At 39.6% G+C, this 26,726-nt stretch overlaps 1 protein-coding gene across 3 annotated transcripts in view; it reads left to right on the top strand.

Moving 5' to 3' along the window:
- Positions 1-22,554: 22,554 nt before the first annotated feature.
- Positions 22,555-26,726, top strand: part of ZFYVE1 (zinc finger FYVE-type containing 1) — a 48,264-nt gene continuing 44,092 nt past the window's right edge. The window contains exons 1-2 of one of the 3 annotated variants that reach the window (XM_036842275.1): positions 22,555-22,740; positions 24,118-25,048. In XM_036842275.1, the coding sequence (XP_036698170.1) occupies positions 24,536-25,048 (513 nt within the window). In that variant the 5' untranslated portion in view covers positions 22,555-22,740; positions 24,118-24,535. Of the gene's footprint in view, positions 22,741-22,941; positions 23,038-23,155; positions 23,671-24,117; positions 25,049-26,726 lie in introns of those variants that run through there. The other 2 variants (XM_036842276.1, XM_036842277.1) reach the window with 2 other exon arrangements.

The following is a 26,726-nucleotide window of genomic DNA, read 5'->3' as shown; positions in this document are numbered from 1 at the left end:
CCCTTTTTTCACTTAGCTTACATCTGGGAGGATTTAAACTTAGAACTAGTGGGGATAAAATGAAACCAGCACAGAAGAAAGCAGAGCTAAGAGAAGATGAGAGATTTTTGACAATATCGTTTGAAACCATGGATTCAGCCATTCTTTAAGCCAGTTATGCTTCTAGGCTTCTTGGTACGTAAGCCAATAAATTCCTTTTCCTAAATCAGTTTGAATTGAGTGTTCTATCCCTTCCATGGAAAGAGTCCTAAATAATACATTTATATATCACTTGTAGAGCACAGGCCAAGCCATTCATTTGTAATGATCCTCATCCCCCTCCTGAGGAGTTTTTCTCATAGGCCCTTGCTGAGGAATGTGGCTGTAGATAATTAATTTGGATATTGCTAACTGCATTATGTACATTCTGGCCTTATTCCTACTGCTGTATCTGAGCCAACTGGTCAGCAAAATATCAGGTGACCTATGAGAAAAACATTCTTTAGCTGGACCAAGCAGATCCTCTCAATTTAAACTGAAAATATGGTGGAGTCAATGAATTGATAGCAAAGGAGAAATGCAGGGATTTCCCTGGCAGTCCAGTGGTTAAGACTCCACGCTTCCACTGCAGGAGGGGCGGGTTCAAACCCTGGTTGGGGAATTAAGATCCCACATGCCAAAATAAATAAATAAAAGAGAAATGCAGTGGTAGGTGAGAAAGTAGGTGAATTACGTCAAAAACAGGTCACTAGAATAGGCACCTTTGTGCCCTGGATTGAGAAGAGGAAATTATTGGAATTCTTATCAAGGCACCTGAGCTGTCATCAGAGCTGCTGGAGCTAAGGTGGTATCCTGATGAAGCTCTATTCTCCCAAAGGCCTACCCACGTAGCTTCCTGCATGATAGCCATCTGTTTGTCACATAGTTTCCGTATTACACATTGAGTTCCCTCAAGGAAGGGACCATGTGTTTATTCATTTTTAAATTGCCAAGCTAGATACGTAGATTTTAAAAAATCACAGCATATCTTTAAAATATAGGAAAATAGTTTTAAACAACCAGATAATCAGTTTTTCTCTACATCTCTGCCTAGAGCTCCAATTTAGGCTACTTTGTCATCAAGAGCTAGACTTTATGTGAATTCAAACTGCTGTCACTTGGCATTATTAAAATATATATATAATTATAGAAGATAGAGATATCCTTGTGTTAGGTCTTCTAAAATTATCAAAAAACAAGTAATAACATTGGGTGGAAGAGGAAATGGGTATAAAAAAGGGCAGTCTTCTATATGAAATGATGAATTAGACTATACATTGGGATATAAAGAAGAGATAGCCAAGTAGCCTTGAAAAATGGAGGGTTTGTTAAAATGTAATGATAGAAATATGCAAAGTATTAGTAGCACCACTTAGGCTAGCCTGAGGATCTGGGGAAGTCAGGGAAGGCTTCTAGGGGGAAGTATTATCCTGAGCTATGTTTAACTAGGACTGCAGAGGGAGGACAAATAATAAGATATGAAAATTGTTACCATTTATTAGTAATCATAGAAATGCTAATACCATAGTGAGATATCATTTTAAAGTCATTTCATTGGTACAAAATAAGAAGTCTAATAATACAAGGATGTAGAATAACAGGAACACTTAGGGATTGCTGGTGGAAATGTATATTGATAGAACTATTTTAGTATAACCTAGAAAAATAAAGCATGTGCTTTGCCTAAGACCCAGCAGTTCCACTCTTAATTTTATAGAGAAACCTTTGCATATATGCACCAGAACACATGTTCAAGAATGTCCATGGCACCATTGTTCATAAAGGAAAAAAATAATGGAAAGTACTCAAATGTCTGACAGGAGAATATACATATTTTCAAAAATTCACATAATGAGCATTTTATAAAAATAGAATGAATAAACTACAGTTACACACATGATGTGTTGAGTAAAAAAAGTCATAAGTCTGTATATTGTATGATACCATTACTATCAAAATTTTAAAATGGTATATGTAAGAACCTGGGACTTCCCTGGTGGTCCAATGGTTAAGAATCTGTGCTTCCACTGTGGGAGGCATGAGTTCGATCCCTGGTTAGGGAACTAAGATCCCACATGCCACGTGGCACGGCCAAAAATTAAAAAAAAAAAAAAAAAAAAAAGATACAAAAAGGGCTTCCCTGGTAGTGCAGTGGTTAAGAATCCACCTGCCAATGCAGGGGACACGGGTTTGAGCCCTGGTCCGGGAATATCCCACATGCCTCAGAGCAACTAAGCACATGCACCACAACTACTGAGCCTGCACTCTAGAGCCTGCAAGCCACAACTACTGAGCCCACGTGCCACAACTACTGAAGCCCGCACGCCTAGGGTCCATGCTCCGCAACAAGAGAAGGCCCTGCTCACCGCAACTAGAGAACGCCTGCATGCAGCAACGAAGACCCAACGCAGCCAAAAATAAATAAATAAAATAAAACATTTTAAAAATGGTATAAGTAAGAATCTATTGTTTAAAAAAACTTGGTAAAACTATACTTTAAAAAAAATTAATGAAAAATTCAGGGTAGTGGTTACCTCTTGGAATTACTATTTCCCTTTTGGAGAGAGCAAAGGTGGAGATTGGAAAAGAACATATAGGTAGCCTCAATGTTTTGTTCTGTTTAATGTTTTTTTTCTTTTGTTATACATTTATTTATTTATTTACTTATTTTTGGCTATGTTGGGTCTTCGTTGCTGCGCATGGGCTTTCTCTAATTGTGGCGAACGGGGGCTACTCTTTGTTGCAGTGCGCAGGCTTCTCATTGTGGTGGCTTCTCTTGTTGCGGAGCATGGGATCTAGGCATGCGGGCTTCAGTAGTTTCAGCACACAGGCTCAGTAGTTGTGGCTCGCGGGCTCTAGAGCACAGGCTCACTAATTGTGGCACACGGGCTTAGTTGCTCCGCGGCATGTGGGATCTTTCCGGACCAGGACTTGAACCCATGTCCCCAGCATTGGCAGGCAGATTCTCAACCACTGCACCACCAGGGAAGCCCAGAAATCTGGCTTTAAAACTGCTGCATTGTATTCCATAATACGGTTGTGTCATAAAGTCTGGACTAGAAAGTTTTCAAAAACAAGAAACAAACAACTCACTCAACCTGGCTTAGCCAGTAAGGAAATGTACTGGCCCATTCAGCAGAAAGACTAGCTAGGCTGCCCTTCAGGGCTAAGTGATCCAGAACCTCAGTAATTTTATCAAGAATGAGGTTCTTCCTGTCTTTATTTTTCCCTACCTCTCTGCTCTACCATCTACAATGGGGGCCTTGTTCTAAGGCTAGCTCCCCTCATGGTCATACATGGCTACTTTGAGCCCACGTGCTTTTTAATTTAGGAGAAAGTATAAGTGGATTTCAGAAGTTCTTTTTTTTTTTTAATTTTATTGAAGTATAGTTGATTTACAATGTTTTGTTAATTTCTGCTGTACAGCAAAGTGATTCAGTTATACATATATATATATATTTTTTCGTATTCTTTTCCATTATGGTTTGTCACAGGATATTGCATATAGTCCCCTGTGCTATGCAATAGGACCTTGTTGTTTATTCATTCTATGTATAATAGTTTGCACCTGCTAATCCCAAACTCCCAATCCTTCCCTCCCCCACCCCCACCCCCCTTGGCAACCACAGTCTGTTCTCTGTGTCTGTGAGTCTGTTTCTGTTTCATAGATATGGTCATTAGCATCATATTTTAGATTCCACTTATAAGTGATGTCATACGGTATTTGTCTTTCTCTTTATGATTTTTTTAAAAATTTATTTTTGGCTGTGTTGAGTCTTTGTTGCCGGGGGATTCTCATTGTGGTGGCTTCTCTTGTTGCAGAGCACGGTCTCTAGGTGAGTGAGCTTCAGTAGTTGTGCCACACAGGCTCAGTAGTTGTGGCTCGTGGGCTCTAGAGCACAGGCTCAGTAGTTGTGGCGCAGGGGCTTAGTTGCTCCGTGGCATGTGGGATCTTCCCAGACCAGGGCTCAAACCCGTGTCCCCTGCATTGGCAGGTGGATTCTTAACCACTGCGCCACCAGGGAAGTACTCTCTTTCTGATTTACTTCGCTTAGTATGATAGTCTCTAGGTCCATCCATGTTGCTGCAAATGGCATTATTTCATTCCTTTTTATGGCTGAGTAATATTTCCATGTTTTATATATATATATATAATATATATATATATAAAACATATATATATTTATATATATATGTTATATATATATAACATATATATATTTATATATATATATATGTTATATATATATATATATATCACATCGTCTATCCATTCATCTGTCAATGGACATTTAGGTTGTTTCCATGTCTTGGCTATTGTAAATAGTGCTGCTATGAACATATGAACATAGGGGTGCATGTATCTTTTCAAATTATAGTTTTGTCTGGGTATATGCCCAGGAGTGGGATTGCTGGATCATATGGCAACTCTATTTTTAGTTTTTTAAAGAACCTCCATACTGTTCTCCATAGTGGCTGTATCAATTTACATTCCCACCAACAGTGCGAGGGGGTTCCCTTTTCTCCACACCCTCTCCAACATTTATTATTTGTAGACTTTTTAATGATGGCCATTCTGACTGGTGTGAGGAGGTACCTCATTGTGGTTTTGATTTGCATTTCTCTAATAATTAATGATGTTGAGCAGCTTTTCATGTGTTTCTTGGCCATCTGTATGTCTTCTTTGGAGAAATGTCTATTTAAGTCTTCTGCCCATTTTTTGATTGGGTTATTTGTTTTTTTGTTATTGAATTGTATGAGCTGTTTGTATATTTTGGAAATTAAGCCCTTGTCGGTCACATCGTTTGCAAATGTTTTCTCCCAGTTCATAGGTTGTCTTTTCATTTTGTTTATGGTCAGAATTTCTTCCAGAAGGTCAAGAGAGAACTTTCTAGAAGCCCCAGGAACCTGAATTGAATCACATCCTAAACTAAGTTTCTTGTTCTTGCCTAAAATAATAATTGGCAAGATAGATGTAAATACCCTTAGAAAATCAAGCCTATCCCTTGACATAAGAGTGAGGTTGGCTTTCTCTGAAATCTAAGGTCTGTGCTGGGGAAATGTGGATATTTGAACAAAATTAGAATTATGTTAGAAAAGAGAAGGAGGGAAATGGATACTGAGAAGGCAACCATAGTCTACTATACAGTTTTTTTTTAAATCATTTATTTATGAACATTTGTTTACAATTTGTATGCATTTAAACAGTCCTGCAATTACCATCTTTATACATGTTTCCTTCAAAATATGTGTCCATAATTCTCTAGGACTGATACCTAGGAGTGGAAAGGAAAGGTGGAAGGGTATGCTAATTTCTAAATTTGAATAGATACTACCAAGTAGTTCTTCAAAGGGGCTATAACAATTACTTTTCTACAAATAGTTTAAACTTAAATACACATGTATACATATACATATATATACACACGGCTCTAATGGGAGACAATGACATTTAATTTAGTTTAACTTACATTTCCCTGACTTCCCCTAGTGAAGGTATCTTATCCTACAACTGTTTTCTCAACCTGTTCCCCACCAATTCAATGAAACTATGCCTACTTTTTTGCTAAGTCCAATGGACATTTCTTAGTCTTTTTTTTTTTGGCCTTGCGGTATGGCATGTAGGATCCTATTTCTCCGACCAGGGATGGAACCCACGCCCCCTGCATTGGAAGCACAGAGTCTAAACCACTGGACCACCAGGGAGGTCCTAGCCTTTATCTTATTTTACTCCTCTAGTATTTAACACCTCTGACCACTACCTTTTTTTTTTTTTTTTTGACCGCGCCACACAGCTTGTGAGATCTCAGCTCTCTGACCAGGGATTGAAGGCAGACCAAGGCAGTAAAAGCGCCAAATCCTAACCACTAGGTCACCAGGGAACTCCCTGACCACTACCTTTGACAAATCCTTTTTCCTTGGTTTCCATGTCCCAGACTCTTCCTCCTAGCACACTGCTTCCTCCTTCTCAATCTGCTTTGGAGGGTCCTCTTCTTATTCTCGTATCTTAAAATGTTGATCCTCCTCAGTGTCCTGTTGCAGGCATTCCTCTCTTCTTACGCTACGTGATTCCACAGCCGACTCATCTACTCTTAGGGCTTCAACAATAAATCTACATATATAGATCTATTCCCAGATCTGTATCTGTAGCCTAGATCACATGAATTCCCTTCTCTTACTGGCCAACTACCTACTGAGTATCTCCATTAGGATATTTCCTGGGCACCTCAAACCCAACTTAGGCAACACTACACTCATTATTGTCTTCTCTGTTGTTTTGTTTTGTTTTTTTTTAAAAGTAGAATTCACATAAAATTCACAATTTTAAACATTCTTAGGTCTACAATTCAGTGGCGTTTAGTGTATTCACAGTGTTGTACAACAATCACCACTAATTCCAGAACATTTTCATACCCCCAAATAAAACACTGTACATTGAGCAGTCACTCCCTATTACCTGCTCCCCACAGCCCCTGGCAACCACTAATCGGCTTTTTGTTTCTATGGATTTGCCTATTCTGAGCACTTCCTATAAACAGAAATATAGAATATGATTTGCACTTGGCTTCTTTCACTCAACATGTTGTGAAGTTTCATCCATTTAAACCATGTGACAGTACTTCATTCCTTTTTATGGCTGAATAACATGCTGTTGTATGGATATGCCAGATTTTATTTATCCATTTATCAGTTGATGGACATTTGAATTGTTTCCACTGTGAATAATGGTACTATATACATTTGTGTACAAATTTTGTTTGAACATATATTTTCCATTCTCTTGGATACATCTCTGAGAGTGGAAATGTGGGATTATATGGTAGCTTTATGTTTAACATTTTAAGGAAATATCAAACTGTTTTCCGCAGCAGCTACACCATTTTACATCCCCACCAGCAAAGTTTGAGGATTCCAATTGCCAGTACTTGTTTTTCTCTGGGGTTTTTCCCTAATTATACCTGTCCTAGTGGATGTGAAGTGGTATCTCATTGGGTTTTGATTTGCACTTCTCTAATGAGCATCTGTCCCTGTGCTTGTTGGCCATATGTATATCTTATTTGGAGAAACATCTATTTACATCCTTTGCCCTTTTTAAATTGGGTTATTGACTTTTTTACTTTATTTATTTATTTATTTATTTTTGGCTGCATTGGGTCTTCGTTGCTGTACGCATGCTTTCTTTAGTTGTGTCGAGTGCGGGCTGCTCTTCACTGCGGTGCACAGGCTTCTCACTGAGGTGGCTTCTCTTGTTGCGGAGCTCACAGGCTCTAGGTGTGTGGGCTTCAGTAGTTGTGGCACGCAGGCTCAGTAACTGTGGCTCACGGGCCTTAGAGCGCAGGCTCAGTAGTTGTGGCACACGGGCTTAGTTGCTCCGCGGCATGTGGGATCCTCCCAGACCAGGGCTTGAACCTGTGTCCCCTGCATTGGCAGGCAGGTTCTTAACCACTGTGCCACCAGGGAAGCCCCCTATTTGACTTTTTATTATTAAGTTTTAAGAATTCTTTATGTATTCTGAATATTAGACTCATCAGATATATGATTTGCAAATTTTTTTTCCATTCTGTGAGTTGTCTTTTCACTTTCTTTACAGCATCCTTTGATGCACAAAATTTTAAATTTTGATGAAGTCCAATTTACCTTTTGTTTGTTTGTTCGTTTGTGCTTTTGGTGTCATATTTAAGAAACTGTTGCCAAATCTAAGGTGTCTTAGTGTGTTCAGGCTTCTATAGTGAAATACCACAGACTGGGTAGCTTTATGAACAGCAGAAATTTACTGCCCACAATTCTGGAGGATAGAAGTCAACATCAGGGTATGAGCATGGCCAGGTGAGAGCACTCCTCCTAGTTGCAGACTTATGTCCTCACATGGCAGAAGGGGGCTAGAAAGCTGTGTGGGATCTGTTCTATAAGAGCACGAATCCCATTCATGAGGGCTCCACCCTCATGACCTAATCACCTCCTAAAGGCCCCACCTATCAATACCCTATTAATATCATCACCTTTGGGGATTAAGATATCACCACGTGAATTTTGGGGGAACATAAACATTCAGACCTTAGCACAAATTCATGTGGATTTATACCTGTATTTTTACTTTTTTTTTGGCCACACAGTAGGCCTTGTGATATCTTAGTTCCCCAATCAGGGATTGAACCCAGTCCCATTGCAGTGCAAGCGCCAAGTCCTCACCACTGGACTGCCAGGAAATTCCTATTATACTTATATTTTTAATAAAAGTTTTGTTGTTGTAGCTTTTACATTTAAGTCTTGGATTCATTTGAGTTAACTTTTGTATATGTTGTAATATAGGGGTCCAAATTCCCTAGGTCTATTCTTTTTTTTTTTTTTTTAAATACTGAGTATACTTCCCTGTGCTCTCAGTTTACTTTTTTTTTTTTTTAAGTATTTATTTATTTATTTATGGCTGTGTTGGATCTTCGTTTCTGTGCGAGGGCTTTCTCTAGTTGCGGCAAGCGGGGGCCACTCTTCATCGCGGTGCGCGGGCCTCTCACTATCGTGGCCTCTCTTGTTGCGGAGCACAGGATCCAGACGCGCAGGCTCAGTAATTGTGGCTCATGGGCCCAGCTGCTCCGCGGCACGTGGGATCTTCCCAGACCAGGGCTCGAACCCGTGTCCCCTGCATTGGCAGGCAGATTCTCAACCACTGCGCCACCAGGGAAGCCCTAGGTCTATTCTTTTGCATGTGGATATCCAATTATCCCAGCACCACTTGTTGAAAGACTATTCTTTCCTCCATTGAATAGTCCTGGAACCCTTGTAGAAAATCAATTGACAGTAGATGGGTGGGTTTAATTATAGACTCTCAATTATATTCCTTTGATCTATACTTCTATCCTTATACCAGTACCACACTGCTTTGATCATTGTATCTTTGTAATAAGTTTTGAAGTCAGGAAGTGTGAGTACTCCAGCTTTGTTCTTTTTAGGACTTTCAAGACTGCTACTCGGGGTTCCTTGCAATTCCACATGAATTTTAAGATCAGCTGTCCACTTCTACAGAAAAAAGTGTTTGGAATTTTGATAGAAATTTCATTGAATCTGTAGATCAATCTGGGGAGTATTGCCATCATAACAATATTAAGTCTTTCAATCCATGAACACAGGATATCTTTCCACTTACTCATGTCTTTAATTTTTTTTAAATTTTTATTTATTTTTTGGCTGTGTTGAGTCTTCATTGCTGCACGCGGGCTTTCTCTATTTGCGGTGAGCAGGGGCTATTCTTCATTGCAGTGCACGGGCTTCTCACTGTGGTAGCTTCTCTTGTTCTGGAGCACAGGCTCTAGAGTGTGCAGGCTTCAGTAGATGCAGCACATGGGCTCAGTAGTTGTGGCATGCGGACTCTAGAGTGCAGGCTCAGTGGTTGTGGCACACAGACTTAGTTGCTCCATGGCATGTGGGATCCTGGACCAGGGATTGAACCCGTGTCCCCTGCATTGGCAGGCAGATTCTTAACCACTGCACCACCAGGGAAGTTCCATGTCTTCTTTAATTTCTTTTAATAACATTTTGTTGTTTTCACTGTATAAGTCTTGCATCTCCGTGGATAACTTTATTCCAAGGTAGTTTATTCTTTTTGATGCTATTGTAAGTGGAATTATTTTCTCCTGAGACCATAAAACTCCTGGAAGAAAACATAGCTGGTAAACTACTTGACATCAGTCTTGGCAATGATGTTTTGGATCTGACACCAAAAACAAAGGCAACAAAAGCAAAAATAAACAAGTAGGACTTCATGAAGCTAAAAGGTTTCTGCACAGCAAAAGAAACCATCCATGAAATTAAAAGGTAACCTACTGAACGGGAGAAAATATTTGCAAATCATATATCTGATAAGGGATTAATATCCAAAATACATAAAGAACTCATACAACTCAATAACAACAACAAAAACAGATATAATTCAAAAATGCATAGAATATCTGAATAGACATTTTTCCAAAGAAGACCCTACAGATGGCCAACAGGTACATGAAAATACGCTCATCACTAATCATCAGGGAAATGCAAATCAAAACCACCTCACCATCACCTCACACCTGTTAGAATAGCTATTATCAAAAAGATGAGGGATAACAAATGTTAGTGAGGATGTGGAGAAAAGGGAGCCCTTGTGCACTGTTGGTGGGACTGTAAATTGGTGCAGCCACTATGGAAAACAGTATGGAGTTTCCAAAAAAATTAAAAGTAGAACTACCATAGGATCCAGCAATTCCACTTCTGAGTATTTATTGGAAGAAAATGAAAACACTAATTCAAAAAGATATATGCACCCCCATGTTCACTGCAGCATTATTTACAATAGCCAAAATATGGAAACAACCTAAATGTTCATCGATGGATGAATGGATAAAAAATATGTGAAATACATAAATAATGGTATATTGTTCAGCCATAAAAATAATGAAATTTTGCCACTTGTGACAACATGGATGGACCTTGAAGGCACTATGCTAGGTGAAATAAATCAGACAGAGAAAGATGAACACTGTATGCTCCCACTTTTGTGTGGAATCTAAAAAACAAAAGAAAACAGAACCAAGCTCCAAGATACAGAGAATGGATTGGTGGCTCCAGAGGTGGAGATTGGGGGGTGGGCAAAATGGGTGAAGGGGGTCCAAAGTACAAACTTTTAGTTATAAAATAAATAAATCATGGGGATGTAATGTATTGAATACAACATTGTGACTATAGTAAATAATACTGTATTGCATATTTGAAAGCTTAAAGTAAATCTTAAACTTTTTCACTATAAGAAAAAAAATTGGGGGAATTCCCTGTAGGTCCAGCGGTTAGGACTCTGCGCTTTCACTGTCGAGGTCTCAGGTTCGATCCCTAGCTGACTGGGGAACTAAGATCCCACAAGCTGCGTGGTGTAGCCAAAAATAAATACATAAATAAAAAGAAAGAAAAATTTGTAACTATATATGGTGATAGATATTAACTAGACTTATTGTGGTAATTATTTTACAATGTATACACATATCCAATCATTATGTTGTACACCTGAAACTAATATAATGTTATATGCCAATTATGCCTAAATTTTAAAAAATGAGTTGGGAAGTGTTCCCTCTTCTATCCTCTGGAAGATTTTGTGTAGAATTGGTATTGTTTCTTCCTTAAGTGTTTGGTAGAATTCAGTAGCAAAGCCATCTGGTCTTGGAATTGTCCTTGTGACTAAATTTTAGTTTAGTTTTAAACTAAAATTCATCTTAATAGATAAAGGGTTATTCCAGTTATGTTTTTCCTTGAGTCATGTTTGGCAGTTTGTGTCCTTTAAGGAATTGGCCATTTCTTGTAAGTAGTTGAATTTATAATAACATAAAGTTATTAATAATATTTCTTTATTATTCTTTTACTATATTAGGATTTGTAGTGATTTTCGTTTCCATTTCTGTAACAGTATTTGTGTCTTTTCTCTCTTTTTGGGGTAAGTCTAGATATAAATTTATCAATTTTTTAAAATCTTGTCAAAGAACCATCTTTTGGATTATTTTCTCTATTGTTTTCTATGTCATCGTTTCTGCTCTGATCTTAATTATTTTCTTCTCTCTGTTTATTTTAGATTTAACTTGCTCTTGTTCTCTAGTTCCATAAGATGATAGCCTAAATAATTGCTCTGAGACCTTTATTCTTTTCTGAGACAAGCATTATATCCTACAAATTTCTCTCTAAGCATTGTCTTTATTTGTTGTGTTTTCATTTTCTTTCAGCCCAGAATACTTTCTAATTTTCCTTGTGGCTTCTTTGACCAAAGTGTTGTTTAGAAGTGTATTGTTTAATTTCCAAATATTTAGGGATTTTCCAGTTATATTTCAGATACAGATTTCTAGCTAATTCCATTGTGGTTAGAGAAAACACTTTATATGATTTCAATACTTTTAAATTTACTGAGATTTATTTTAATGCCTAACATGATCTATCTTGATGAATAGCCTGTGTGCACTTGAAAAGAAGGTATATTTTTCTGTCGTTGGGAATGCCAAGTTGGTTGATAATGTTGTTCAAGTCTTCCCTATTCTTACTGATTTCCTTCCTACTTGTATTAATTACTGTCAGGAGTATAGAAATCTCCAACTCTATTTGTGGATTTGTCTATTCCTCCTTCCAGTTCTTTCAATTTTTACTTTATGTATTTTGAAGTTCTGTTATTAGGTGAATGCATATGTCCTCTTGATGAAATGTCTCTTTCTAAACCTGATAATATTTCTTATTCTAAAATTTTCTTTGTCTGATATTAATGTGGCCATTGCAAATTTGTTTTGATTAATGTTTTCATAATATAACTTTTTCAATCCTTTTACTCTATGTCTTTACCCTTCAAGTGTGTTTCTTGTAGATGGCATACAGTTGGACCTTGCTTTTTTTATCCAGTTGGACAATTTTTGCCTTTTCACTGCAGTGTTTAAACCATTTACACTTAATGTGATTTTCTTCATGGCTGGGTTTACATATGCCATCTTGCTATTTGTTTTCTACTTGTTCTGTATGTCCTTTACTCCTTTTCCCATCTTATCTTATTTTGGATTGAGTACATTTTATTATTCAATTTTCTTGCTAACATTGGCTTATCTGCTATACATCTTGTTTTGTTTTTTAGTTGATCTGGGGTTCACAATATATATGGCTAACTTATCATACTCTAACTTCAAAAAATGTAATACCATTTATATAGAATTTACCACTGCATACTTCCATCTTCTTTCCCATCCTTTGTACTATTATTTTCCTACATTTTACTTTATAAACTATGTTATAAACTCCATGATACATTGTTATTGTTTTTATTATAAACAATTATCTTTTAAAAATATTTTAACAATGGGAAAAATATTTTTATATTTATCCATATATTTGACAATTCCATCATTCTTCATTATTTTGTATCTATCTAAATTTCCCTCTAGTATCATATCCTTTTGCCTGAATAATGTTCTTTATCATTTCTTGTAGTGCAGGTCTGCTTATTATGAATTCTCTGTGATTACTTTTGTTTGAAAAAGTCTTTATTTTGCCTTCATTTATAAAAAACGTTTACTAGTAAGGAATCCTAGATTGACAGGTTTTTTTTCATTCATTACTTTTAAGATGTTGCTACATTGTTCCCTGGCTTACATGATTTTTGATGAGAAGTCTGCTATCATTATTTTTTCCCCTCTCTGTTATATATCTTTTTTTCTCTTGGGCCATTTTCAAGATTTTCTCTTTATCACTCATTTTCAGCAATTTGATTATAAGGACCTTGCTGTGGTTTTCTTCATGTCTTTTCTGCTTGGGGTTCACTGAACTTCCATCTGTGGGTTTATAGGTTTCATCAAATTTGGAAAACTTTTGGCCATTTATTTCTTGAAATATTTTTCTGTCCTTTCTCTTTTTTTTTTTTAATAAATTTATTTATTTATTTATTTATTTATGGCTGTGTTGGGCCTTCGTTTCTGTGCAAGGGCTTTCTCTAGTTGCGGCAAGTGGGGGCCACTCTTCATCGCGGTGCGCAGGCCTCTCACTATTGCGGCCTCTCTTGTTGCGGAGCACAGGCTCCAGACGCGCAGGCTCAGTAATTGTGGCTCATGGGCCTAGTTGCTCCGTGGCATGTGGGATCCTCCCAGACCAGGGCCTGAACCTGTGTCCCCTGCATTGGCAGGCAGATTCTCAACCACTGCGCCACCAGGGAAGCCCCTGTCCTTTCTCTTGCTCTCCTTTCCTTTTGTGACTTTAATTACACATATACTAGATTGCTTGATATTGTTCCACAGATTGCTGATGCTCTGTTCATTTTTTTTTCCAGCCATTTTTCTTCCAGTGTTTCATATTCAGTACCTTCTATGGCTATGTTTTCCACCCTCTGTGGTGTTTAATCTGTTGTTAATCCTATACAGTATATCTTTCATTTGAGATAGTGTATTTTTTTTTAATTAATTAATTTTTTTGGGCTGTGTTGGGTCTTCATTGCTGCGCACGAGCTTTCTCTAGTTGTGGCGAGCAGGGGCTCCTCTTTGTTGCAGTGTGCGGGCTTCTCATTGCAGTGGCTTGTCTTTATTGTGGAGCTCGGCTCTAGGCATGTGGGCTTCAGTAGCTGTGACACACGGGCTTAGTAGTTGTGGCTTGTGGGCTCTAGAGCACAGGCTCAGTAGTTGTGGTTCATGGGCTTAGCAGCTCTGGGGCACGAGGGATCTTCCTGGACCAGGGATCGAACCCATGTCCCCTGTATTGGCAGGCAGATTATTAACTACTGCACCACGAGGGAAGTCCTCTAGTACCTTTTTAACAGAGAAAAAAGTTTTAATTTGTTAACATCTAATTTTATCAATTTTCTCTTTTATGAATTGTGCTTTTGCTATCATGTCTAAGAACTCTTCACCTAGCCTAGATCTTGAAATTTTTCTCATATGTTTTCTTCTTAAAGTTTTACAGTTTTGCATTTTACTTTTAAATCTATGATCAGTTTTGAATGAATTTTTGTATAAGGTATGAGGTTCAGGTTGAGGTTATTTTTTGCTAATTTTTTGTCCAGTTGCTCCAGCACCATCCTTCCTCTAGGATAGAGGAAAGACTTATCCTTCCTGTAAATGAATTGCTTTTGCAACTTTGTCAAACATTAGTTGAGTGCATTTCTCAAAGTTGAGAAATAGAGAAGGAAACAAGGTCCGGAGCATGCTATTTGACTCCAAGATTGAGATTTGCCAGAAATTATAATCACCAGATTGTTCAGTTATGTGAGCCAGTACATTTCTTTTCTTGATTAAGGCAGTTCGATTTGCAATTTCTGCCTTAACTACTGTAAGGAAAATATAGCTCATAGGTCAGTGGACTCAATCATAATATGATGAAATATATTATCATATTTAAAAACTACCAACCAGAGTAGAGTAAGTAATCCATTTAAGTATAGAAAAAGCAAAGTCCTCTTAGTAAAATATAGGATTGCCTCTTTTGGACACTTGTTATTTTGCAGTCCAACATCCCACCTCCTTTCCTATTTGTAGGTAGTCTCCCACTATATCATGCCTCCTACTCCAGAACTCAAGAGAAAAGATCCTCCCTCTCTCCACTTTCCTTACATCCAGGCCACAAATATGTGATCCAAGTAGATTTCCTGCCTAGGATTTTGAAGCTTGAGAGATATATAAAGATGCAGAGACAGTTAAGAAATTATTCACAGCAGCACTGCTGTATTAGTTTTCTGTGGCTGCTGTAACAAATAACCACAAATTTATTGGCTAAAACAACATAGATTTATTATCTTACAGTTTTACATGTCAGAAGTCAGATATAGGTATCACTGGGCTGAAATCGAGTTGTTGGCAGGACTGTGTTCCTTTCCGAGGCTGTAGGGGATAATCTGTTTCCTTACCTTTTCTAACTCTGAGAGGCTCCCAGCATTCCTTGGCTCATGGTACCCTTTCTCCATTTTCAAAGTCAGCAACTCTGACTCCTTCTGTCATCACATCTGTCTTTGACCACAGCTGGGAAAGGTTCTCTGCTCTGTGATTAAATTGGGCCCCCCTGGATAATGCAAGCTAATCTTCCTATCTCAAGGTCCTTAACCTTATGGGATGAACATAAACACACTACTATATATAAGATAGATAACCAACAAGGACCTGCTGTATAGCACAGGGAACTCTACTCAATATTCTGTGATAACCTATAGGAGAAAAGAATGTAAAAAATAATATATGCATATGTATAACTGAATCACTTTGCTGTGCACCTGAAACTAACACAACATTGTAAATCAACTATACTCCAATAAAATTAAAATATTAAAAAAAAAGAAACAGGACCTCCACAGCGGTCCAGTGGTTAAGACTCCACGCCGCCACTGCAGGGGGCGCGGGTTTGATCCCCGGTCGGGGAACTAAGATCCCATATGCCGCACAGCATGGCCAAAAAAACAAAAACAAAAAAATATAAACCATATATACACATACATATACATACACACACACACACACACACACACACACACACACACACACATATATATACATAAAGAAACAAACAAACAAAAACTCTGAAGCAGGTGCAGCCGCCAAAGAATGAGCAGCGACCTGCCGGCCTCTTCTTCCTGCTCCTGACGATGACAGTGGCAATCCTTTCCCCAGAGCTCCAGTTCCCTTACCCCGCCAGTCCTCACCCTAGTCCAAGGTGCTGTACGTGGCGGGGCCCCAGAAGTGCCCAGTTTTGAGTGACTGATGAAAAGAACTAACAAAGCCTGGGGCAGTGGCTCCACCTGCTGAGGTCTGGGGCCGGGCATCCCTCTCTGAAATGAGGGCTACTGGTCTCTGACGAGATGAACACAGAAATCGAAAGGAAGCATCTAGAAACTTTTACAGCAATTTGGCAGAGTCATTTTATTTCCTTTGAATCTAATAATAATTTTTTTAATTGAAAAAAAAGGTCCTCAATCTTAGTCACATGTGCAAAGTCCCTTTTGCCATGTAGTGTAACGTGTATACAGGTTGTCGGGGTCTGGATGTGGACATATTTGGAAGACTATTATTCTGCCTACCACAGTTGCCATCACTGAGAACGCAGTGGTGGCAGTAGCATAGAATGTACTGGAAAACATCTTCGGGGAGATGGTGCTAATGATGGTGTCCCACCTTGACCTCCTATGGTGAGAATTTGGTTGTGATTCCACCTAACTGCCTCCCTTGACTAGTTTTTGAGCCAGGTTTCCCAAACTTCTCAACAATTCTAAGATACCTTATAGCCTTCCAATAAAATAACTTCTCAATTACACAGAGTGAATTTCCAAGCTCTGTCTTAGTGGATAGCCATGTAATGTCAAGTAGAAAGGTAACTTTATTTTTTTATATTTTTATTTTTTTTTGGTTGCGTTGGGTCTTCGTTGCTGCGCGCGGGCTTTCTCTAGTTGCGGCGAGCAGGGGCAACTCTTTGTTGCGTTGCGGGGGCTTCTCATTGCGGTGGCTTCTCTTGTTGCGGAGCATGGGCTCTAGGCACGTGGCCTTCAGTAGTTGTGGCTCACAGGCTCAGTAGTTGTGGCTTGCGGGCTCCAGAGCACAGGCTCAGTAGTTGTGGCGCACGGGCTTAGTCACTCCATGGCATGTGGGATCTTCCCGGACCAGGGCTCGAACCCGTGTCTCCTGCACTGACAGGCAGATTCTTAACCACTGCACCACCAGGGAAGTCCAGAAAGGTAACTTTAGAGGAATTCAATTATTCTGGTTCCATGGGTAAAGACTATCTCTAACAGGAGGTCTATACATGTTAGCCTTTTATCATAAATATTCAATTGATTTGAATACTTCCCTCTTGTTCTGATTCTATACTCACCAAGCACTTTTTCAATAGGTTTCTCCTCTAGGACTATTATCAGAGGAACAAATGTGCTGTGTTAATTTTGAGCATTCCAGTCTGCATAATAGTAACATGTCATTGTAAACTATTGGCTTGGCATCCTCAGCCTGGTAAACTTAGTGTGTGTCTACCGCTAAGAGATGGATCCATCTAGGTGGGTGATAAAATCAAGTTTCTGTGTCTGCAAGGCCGAAGGGTGGATCTGGGCTCTGACAAACTTACCAAGGAAATGAATGCCATCCCTTAGCACCATTTGGGAAACAGACAGCTTAATCCACACAGGATACCTGGATGTAGCCACACAATTTAGGAGTGTGTATTTTAATAGCTGAAGACCAGTGGTGTGTGTGTGTGTGTGTGTGTGTGTGTGTTTGTACTGAGGACTCCTTTTATGGGGGAAGTTGAAGGGGACAAACCTGAAAACCTTTCTTCTACTTGTTTTGTATGTCCTGTTGTGGTTAAGACCTTTAAAATGCTGTGTTGAGTGACCTAAGGAAATTATTAAGTCCAAAAGCTTGGTTTGCTTACTTTGTAGATTCTACTTTCCAGTCACCTTTTACTTTATTCATTTTTTTCTAATTAAAAATTTTAAAATTTTATTTTATATGGTGAGATATGCAGATGGGAAAGTATGAAAAACATATACATTGTTTAAAGCAAAAGTATCAAGTGAACATTGGTGCAACCACCACAAAGGTCAAGAGTAGAACACTGCCTGTGACTTTCTGTTTGAATAAAAAAAAAAAAAAGAAGAGTAGAACACTGCCAACAAACACCCAGATGTCCATCATGTGCCCTGATACATATTGGCTCCTCCCTGAGCTAACCACTAGCTTGACTGTTCTTTTTTGTATAATGGCTCATAATATGGCAAATTGGCCATCCTACTGGAAACAATGAAAAATGCTGGTAAAATAGTGAAGAGTCAATAAGAAGACCAGGAAAAATCAGACCAAAATCTAGGTGAAGGCAGGATCCAGAGAGTAAATAGAGCAATGATGTTACTTTTACCCTAGGGCACATGTCTTACTTGAGAACTTAAACTTTTTTTTTTGTCTTTCTCTTATAGCTTTTTTTTTTTCATATCCTGTTTTATTCTTTTATTGTTTTCAGGGCTCCTTGAAAATATATAATTTTTATTTTATTTATTTATGTATTAAAGTACAGTTGAGTTTACAATGTCATGTTAGTTTCAGGTATACAGCACAGTGATTCAGTTATATATATATATATATATATATGTATATATATATATATACATATATATATATATATATACTTTTTCAGATTCTTTTCCCTTATCGGTTATTACAAAATATTGAGTATAGTTTCCTGTGCTATGCAGTAGGTCCTTGTTGGTTATCTATTTTATGTATAGTAGTGTGTATGTGTTAATTCTAACCTCATAATTTATCCCTCCTCTCCTTTCCTCTTTGGTAACCATAAGTTTGTTTCTATGTCTGTGGGTCTATTTCTGTTTTGTACACAAATTCATTTGTATCTTTTTTTCTTTTTTTAGATTCCACATATAAATGATACCATGTAATATTTGTCTTTCTCTGTCTGGCTTACTTCACTTAATATGATAATCTCTAGATAAACCCATGCACCTATGGTCAATTAATCTATGACAAAGGAGGCAAGAATATACAATGGAGAAAAGACAGTCTCTTCAACAAGTAGTGCTGGGAATACTAGACAACTACATGTAAAAGAATGAAATTAGAACATTCTCTAACACCATATACAAAAATAAACAAAATGGATTAAAGACCTAAATGTAAGACCGGGTACTATAAAACTCCTAGAGGAAAACAAAGGCAGAACACTTTTTTTTTTTTTTTTTTTTTTTTTTTAAATATTTATTTATTTATTTATTTATTTATTTATTTATGGCTGTGTTGGGTCTTCGTTTCTGTGCGAGGGCTTTCTCTAGTTGCGGCAAGTGGGGGCCACTCTTCATCACGGTGCGCGGGCCTCTCACTATCGCGGCCTCTCTTGTTGCGGAGCACAGGCTCCAGACGCGCAGGCTCAGTAATTGTGGCTCACGGGCCTAGTTGCTCCGCGGCATGTGGGATCTTCCCAGGCCAGGGCTCGAACCCATGTCCCCTGCATTGGCAGGCAGATTCTCAACCACTGCGCCACCAGGGAAGCCCAAAGGCAGAACACTTTTTGACATAAATCACAGCAATGTTTTTGGATCCGTCTCCTAGAGTAATGGAAATAAAACTAAAAATAAACAAATGGGACCTAACTAAACTTAAAAGCTTCTGCACAGCAAAGGAAACCATAAACAAAATGAAAAGACAACCTACAGAATGGGAGAGAGTATTTACAAACAATGCGACTAACAAGGGATTAATTTCCAAAATATACAAACAGCTCATACAGCTCAATATCAAAAAAACAACCCATCAAAAAATGGGCAGAAGATCTAAATAGACATTTCTCCGAAGAAGACATACAGATGGCCAACAGGCACATGAAAAAAATGCTTAACATTGGTAATTATTTGAGAAATGCAAATCAAAACTACAATGAGGTTTCACCTCAAACCCATCAGAATGGCCATCATCAAAAAGTCTACAAATATTAAATGCTGGAGAGGGTATGAAGAAAAAGGAACCCTCATACGCTGTTGGTGGGAACATAAACTAGTATAGCCACTATGGAGAACAGTATGGAGTTTCCTTAAAAAACTAAAAACAGAGTTACCATATGATCCTGCAATCCCACTCCTGGGCATATATCCTGAGAAAACTATAATTTGAAAAGATACATGCACCCCAATATTCATTGCAGCACTATTTACAATAGCCAAGACATGGAAACAACCTAAGTGTCCATCAACAGATGAATGGATAAAGAAGATGTGGTGCATATACACAATGGAATATTAGCCGTAAAAAAAATGAAATAATGCCATCTGCAGCAACATGGATGGACCTAGAGAACTTAAACTTGTTTTTTCTAGGCCTAGGGGGCAAGTAGGACAGAAGGCTAAGCCCAGGGCCTGGTTGAATGGGGAATTCTAAAGCCGGGACCTCAGGGTAAGGGTGAATTGCAAGTAAACACACCCCCACCTAACAGATTGTAAAGAAAGTTGTCTTGGAAGGGGTGATTGTGGGGAGCTGTAGAGGGGTACTGGACCCATAAGCCAGCCCTCTCAGGGATATGTAGCCTAAATATACATCTCTTGGTGGTTTAAAAAAAAAAAAATCCCAAACAGTGCTAGTTCAAAGTTATCTCTACTCGCAGAAGCAAAACTAAATTCTCTCAGGAGGAATGAACCTTTATCTTAGCTTTCAAAATTCCCACAAATAATTTTCCAAGGAGAGTGCAGCTCATAGTAAAAAATAACTAAGCACACAAAGAATGAGAATGAGTAAAACCATCCAACAACTGAAAGGGATCTGATAATTCCAATGATCTATTACAAGAAATAAAAGTAAAATAGTTTTTTTCCATTATTGACATATTGCACTTAAATAGTAAGAAATTTCAAGAGTATAACTGTTTCAAAAGTCTTTCTTTTTCCTCACCTTAGTTACCTTCCTTGGAGGCAACCATTTTCCACAGTTTTAGGGGTTCTTATTTTAACTTAAAAAAATGTACTTTAAAATGGGCACGTTGGTTTTAAAAAGGGTTTAATACCATTTTGTTCTCAGGATATATTAATAGCCTCATTTTATAATTAGGAGTATGAAGCAAACTATTAAGGCTACAAAAAATTATAGTGGTAGGTTAGGAACAAAACCTTCTAGGGCAATTTTATGCCATGCTGGCCAGTCTCAAGAGCCTAGCTCAAGACCTGTTATCTTAAATTCCTTTCTAAAATCCCTCTTTTCCTCTTCTCCCCTTAAAACTTCGAAATTGTAAAGTACTACAGATAGCTTAGGTCTTAGTATCCTTGTTTGTGATGTGGCATTTCTCAACCATTGTGCTGTTAGTCCCACTGTTGTTAGTCCCACTGTTGGCTATCTGCCCAGTCTTGAAGACATAATTTTCAGCAATATAACCCTCACACATGGCTGATTCATTATTATGTAGATTTGGTTTTACTATTGGTCTAACTATGTCCCTTGAATCATAGCGTACAAAATTATCTCACTTTAAGTCAGGAGATGGGTTCTTGTCCCAGCTTTGTCAATAATTTGCTTTATGACCTTGGCAAGTCACATAACCTTCGTTTTCTCTCCTGGGTTAACAATTATCAAGATAGAATCATAGAACATTAAAACTGGCAGGGACCTCAGAGTTTACAGGATATAATCCTTTTATTTCATGGAGAGTTGCGTGATTTACCCAAGAGCTTTCTAGAACAAGCACCCCGTCTTAAGCATCTCAAACCAGTGCTCTTTACATCAGGCTTTCTTTCAGTGTTGTTCTAAGAAACAAACGAAAAAAACAAAAAGTGAAAGCACTGAACACAAGTATAAAACCATTTACGAAAAGCCAGATAACGGTGTTAACCATTAGCCTTACTGTAGCCTGAAAGCTTACTTGAATAAATGTACCCCTTCTAAGTAAAAGACGATTTAAAATTTGGAAGTTCTTCAGGTATGTAAGGAAAAGTCAGAAAAATAAATTAATCGAGAAAAAAAATTAATGGTTGGCTTGCAGAACACTCTTGAAGGGAAAACAAAACTCCCACAAGAGTACTTATATACTCTTATAAATTCTTTCTGGTCTTTTCTTAGTGCAAGATGAACTTGGGTAAGAGGAGACTGCCTGTTTTTATACATTCCTGAAGGAATGGTGTGCATTAAGGGTTACTTGAAATCGAATTATTTGCCTCGCCTATACTACATATTACATCAGTTCTCTAATTTAGCGCCACTCCTTCTCTGGCCACTACCCAAAACAACGTGCTGAAACCTGCGGAAACCACAGTCACCGCAAAAACTCCAAGTCCCATAATGCTCGAAGGGCAGTCTCTACCGCCTCTTCGCAAGAGCAGCGTTTTCGGTACTGGGAGTTGTAGTCATTCGGGGTGGTGGGGGGCTGGGGGGGTGGGGGGGCTTCACTTCCAGGAAGTTGGGGGAAGGACGCGCCTCCGGAGAACTACATTTCCCAGGAGGCTAAGCGCGTCCTTCTCCGCCCCCGCCGGCGTCAGGCTCCACCTCTCCCGCTCCTCCCTCACTGGGCTGCGCCGCTCACGCCTTCCTGTTAGTCCGAGCAGGGAGAAGTTCACTCAGATCAGCTGATCCTAACTGACAACAGGAGAGGAGGAAGCCCGGGAGGCAGCGAAGGAGGAGGGGGGTGGAGATGGAGAGGAGGATGGATCCACCGGTGCCCTGAGGAACAGCCCCCGCCTCCACCGGCGCCCCGGGGTCCCCCGACGCCTCCTCGCCGCAGCAGAGCTGCTTCGTGGTGGGGTTCCCGGGACGCCGCGGTTGGGGAGGGAAGGGCACGGCCCTGCGCCGGACGAGCGCTAGCCCTGGAGCTCCCTCTGTCCCCGGGAGGAAGGGGGGGGGGGCGGGTGCGGCGGGGGTGGAGATGGGGGTGGGGTGGTATAAACAATGGATTCGGCTTTGGCCTCTGCCAGCGTGGGGGGGATTTGGGGGGACCTCCTTTGTTCTTAGACCTTGCTCCTGCCCCTCGGGTTGTGGTGGTGTTGTCCGGAAGGAAGGAAGGGTGAGGAATCCCCGGCTGGAGAGAGGCGTCGAGGTGGGAGGCCGAGTGGGTAGATTGTTTGCTTGGGTCTGGTGGGCGGAGAGGTATCTTTTTGAAGGTTGGTTTTATTTTTTTCTCAATTGTGACAAATTTTGATTTTTATTAACGTTGTGGGAGCTGGTTGGGCACTTCTGTGATTAGGGTGTAAATAAGGTCTCCTAGTCACTCCTTTCGCCTTCCTTGTTTATCTAAAAATAAGATGGAGCGATTGATTACTGTATGGGAGGAGTGAATACCCGAAAGCAGGGCTTCACATTTCCTGGGAGCGTTAGTTTGGGTGTCGAGGCGAAGGGGAGTTAGGAATGATTGTGACAAAAAGCCCCTTTTTTGCCCCAGTTATCTATCTATCTTTCTTTCTTTTTTTTTTTTTAGTTATTTTAAAGTTGGGTTTTGAGTAACAAAGAGAAAAATTATTTGTTTTAACTCACTTCAGGCCTGGCTTTGCAGTGGACCATAGTGGAGGAATTCTGTCTCCTGTTGCTCCCTTTTTTTGCAGTTAGAGAAAAGGACAAAAGGAAGTACAATAATTGTTTTTAATTGTTTTTAAACATGGAATGGTGACTCTTGTTTCCAGGTTTAGAGTCCTTAATAGGCCTCTGTCTAGAGTTGAAGCAATCCAGTCACAAGGTTAGTTGGATCTGCGCAGGACTTTGATGGAGCTAAAGTTTATTATTATTGTTTCTTTAGCTTTTTACAAGCGTCTTTCTCCACCTCTCCCAATTGTGGGGTGCAGGTAAGGGTGCAGAGGGTTGCCCCTCCAAGGACTATTTGCTTAGTGCTTTTGATTCTTAATTTAATAACTGAGGGAACAGAGAATTTCAGTCTGGGAAATAAAGCAACACAGTCTCTTAAATGCCTTGATACTAGAGGTAGTGGTTGCTTTCAAAAGGAGCGGGCTTAACCATGATTTTGAGGAGAAATTTCTAGGCTCAGAATGAGCCAGTGTGATTTTTACAAGTGAGAGTGAGAATTCGCTTGGGAGTTTTGGCCTATTTAATCACAATCTTTTTTTTTTTTTTTAAGGTGCATTTTTGTTTTTAGATGAGTGAAATCCTTTTCCTGCCTCTATTCTAGGTATCCTCTGAAATACTGACTTGAGCTGGATAATATTGAAAAGTTCCTGACCACTCTCTTTCATTACCAAAACCTTGTGTCTGAGGCCCCATGCATGCACCCACCTCAGTGAACCCATCAGATCTCTCTCAGATAGCCATAACAGATCCTCTCAAGTTAATTTTAACCACATATTTGCCTGCACTTTATGGAGGATGAAACTATCAAACCAAGTCAACGTTGCTGCTGATTCAGGAGTCTTGGCAGCAGGAAATTAAACATCCGAACATTTGTAAATGTGTGAAGAATTCTAATAAGACATCGATGTTTTTTTAAAAAACATTTTTTTAAGGGTGTTCAGAACCCTGTGGAGGCTGTGCTCAGTCTTCGGACTCAACGCCTTTGTCTTCACTTCTGGGGAAAGCCCAGGTACCGTTACATGGTAGGTGCTTTCCTTCCCGGTCTGAATATGAGTGCGCAGACTTCCCCAGCAGAGAAGGGCCTGAACCCTGGGCTGTTGTGCCAGGAGAGTTACACCTGCAGCGGGACTGACGAAGCCGTCTTCGAGTGTGACGAGTGCTGCAGCCTGCAGTGTCTCCGCTGCGAGGAGGAGCTCCATCGGCAGGAGCGCCTGAGAAACCATGAGCGGATCAGACTCAAAGCTGGCCACGTCCCTTACTGCGACCCCTGCAAGGGCCCCAGTGGGCATTCTCCAGGTATGAAGCAGAGGGCAGTCGTGAGGTGCCAGACCTGTAAAATCAACTTGTGTCTGGAGTGCCAGAAGAGGACTCATTCTGGGGGTAACAAAAGGAGGCACCCCGTTACTGTGTACCATGTGGCTAAGGTCCAGGAGTTGCTGGAGGAAGAAGGGATGGATGAGGACACCAAGAGGAAGAAGATGACTGAGAAGGTTGTGAGTTTCCTCCTAGTAGATGAGAATGAAGAAATTCAGGTAAGCGCTCAGTGGTAGTAGGATTCATGTGGTGGCGGAACAGATCTGATGTTGGCAGCTGGCTCTCAGGGGAGGTCCAGGAGGAGCTCGCATTTTAATCAGTAAGAGGCAAGACCCCGGAAAGCTTAAATCTGCATGGAGTCAGATTTAGTTTCTTACCAACTGCATGACCTTGGGCTGAATTACTTTACCTCTCTGAGCCTTAGTTTTCTCATTTATAAAATGGGGACAGTGCCTAGTTCATTGGGTTGTAGTGAGGATGAAATGACACTGTTTGTAAAGCCTGTTACCTAATAAATGCTCAATGTGTGGTAGCTGTCATTATTACTTTTAGGATTATTATCAGGAAGAACTGATTTAGAACCGTTTTCTCAATGAGAGCACTTTGGCAAGTTGTGAATACATGTGAATGAGGAGGGACTGTGTGTGTGCAGGGAAAGAAACACGGACTTCTGGTGGGTCCCACAGGAGTGCAAAGCTGTAAGTTGTCACCCTGCTAACTCCATTTAGAGACAGGTGTTTGAAAAGTGGCTTTTCGTAAGGGTAGTATCCTCTCCAGATGACGTCTTATTTTCATGTATTGGCTTCTGATCAATAGAAGCCAGTAAGGGCATCTGGGATTACAGAAGGACTGGAGAATATTTGATTTGATTCTGAGCTGGGGAGAGGGTGGCGTCTGATAGGAGCAAGTTGGGGAGATGGAAGTGTGTGACAGGGGCGATTGGGAAAGGGGTAGTAGAATGTTTATACTTTCCAGTGAAGGTAGTACAATTATCATGTCTATACTTCCAAATGAAGACTGCTTCATTTCACATCCTGGCTTCACTCACTGGCTGTGTAACCAAGGGCAAGTTATTTAAACTCCATGCCTCAATTTCACTTCTACATCGCAGCAGTAGTTGAGAGGATTCAGAGAAATTAGGAATAGAAATGGAAGGACCCTTATCACAGGGCCTGGCACGTGGAGTCCAGCACCACTTTGTTGTGTTTGTCAGTATCAGGGAGTGTTTGTGGCACATTCAGTACTTTTAGCTGTGATGACTCCTCAAGTCTCCAGATTGGAGGAGTACCTTTGTAAGTTACCGCTTGAAAACTTTCTAATTACCCAGTGAGTATTTTTCATCTTTTTCCGCCTTAGGTAAGGTTATGGAAATGAATTACGTCATGATTTCTGTGTACGTCTATTGTCAGCTAAATACTTTGCTAACACAGGCTTTTCTTGCTTGGTTGAGAGGAACTAACAGAGTTATGGAAGAGTGAGCCAGATCCCATTCTGCCTCCCTTGCTAGCAATAGTGTCTCCTCGATGGATTCTGCTCTAATTGGGTGACAGTGTGCACTAAACGTTTCACAAATGGAACACTTGGATTTGGATGATTCCTGTTGGTTTTGCCACCAGTTCTCTTTAATGTCAGCCTTTGGAAAGTCATACTTCGAATTGTTGTCACTTTTGTAAAATGAGAGGAAGATTTGGGATGAACCAGTGGATATTGTGTCAGCACCAAAAAGAGTATTTTTTGAGGGCAGGAGGATGTATTTTCTTTTTTCTTTTTGTAGCACTGATACATATTTCTTAGCAGAGAATTAAGAAAATATAAGGAAGTGTACTGAAGCAGACAAATCCATCTTTTTTTCTTGTAGTGCGTAATGTGTATATAATTAGGTTGTTTTGTAAAGAT

The sequence above is a fragment of the Balaenoptera musculus genome, chromosome 2 (assembly GCF_009873245.2).
Source record: "Balaenoptera musculus isolate JJ_BM4_2016_0621 chromosome 2, mBalMus1.pri.v3, whole genome shotgun sequence".
In the NCBI taxonomy this organism is placed as follows: Eukaryota; Metazoa; Chordata; class Mammalia; order Artiodactyla; family Balaenopteridae; genus Balaenoptera; species Balaenoptera musculus.
The sequence above is the reverse complement of the archived record's forward strand: the minus strand, read 5'-3'. Positions and strand labels throughout refer to the sequence as shown.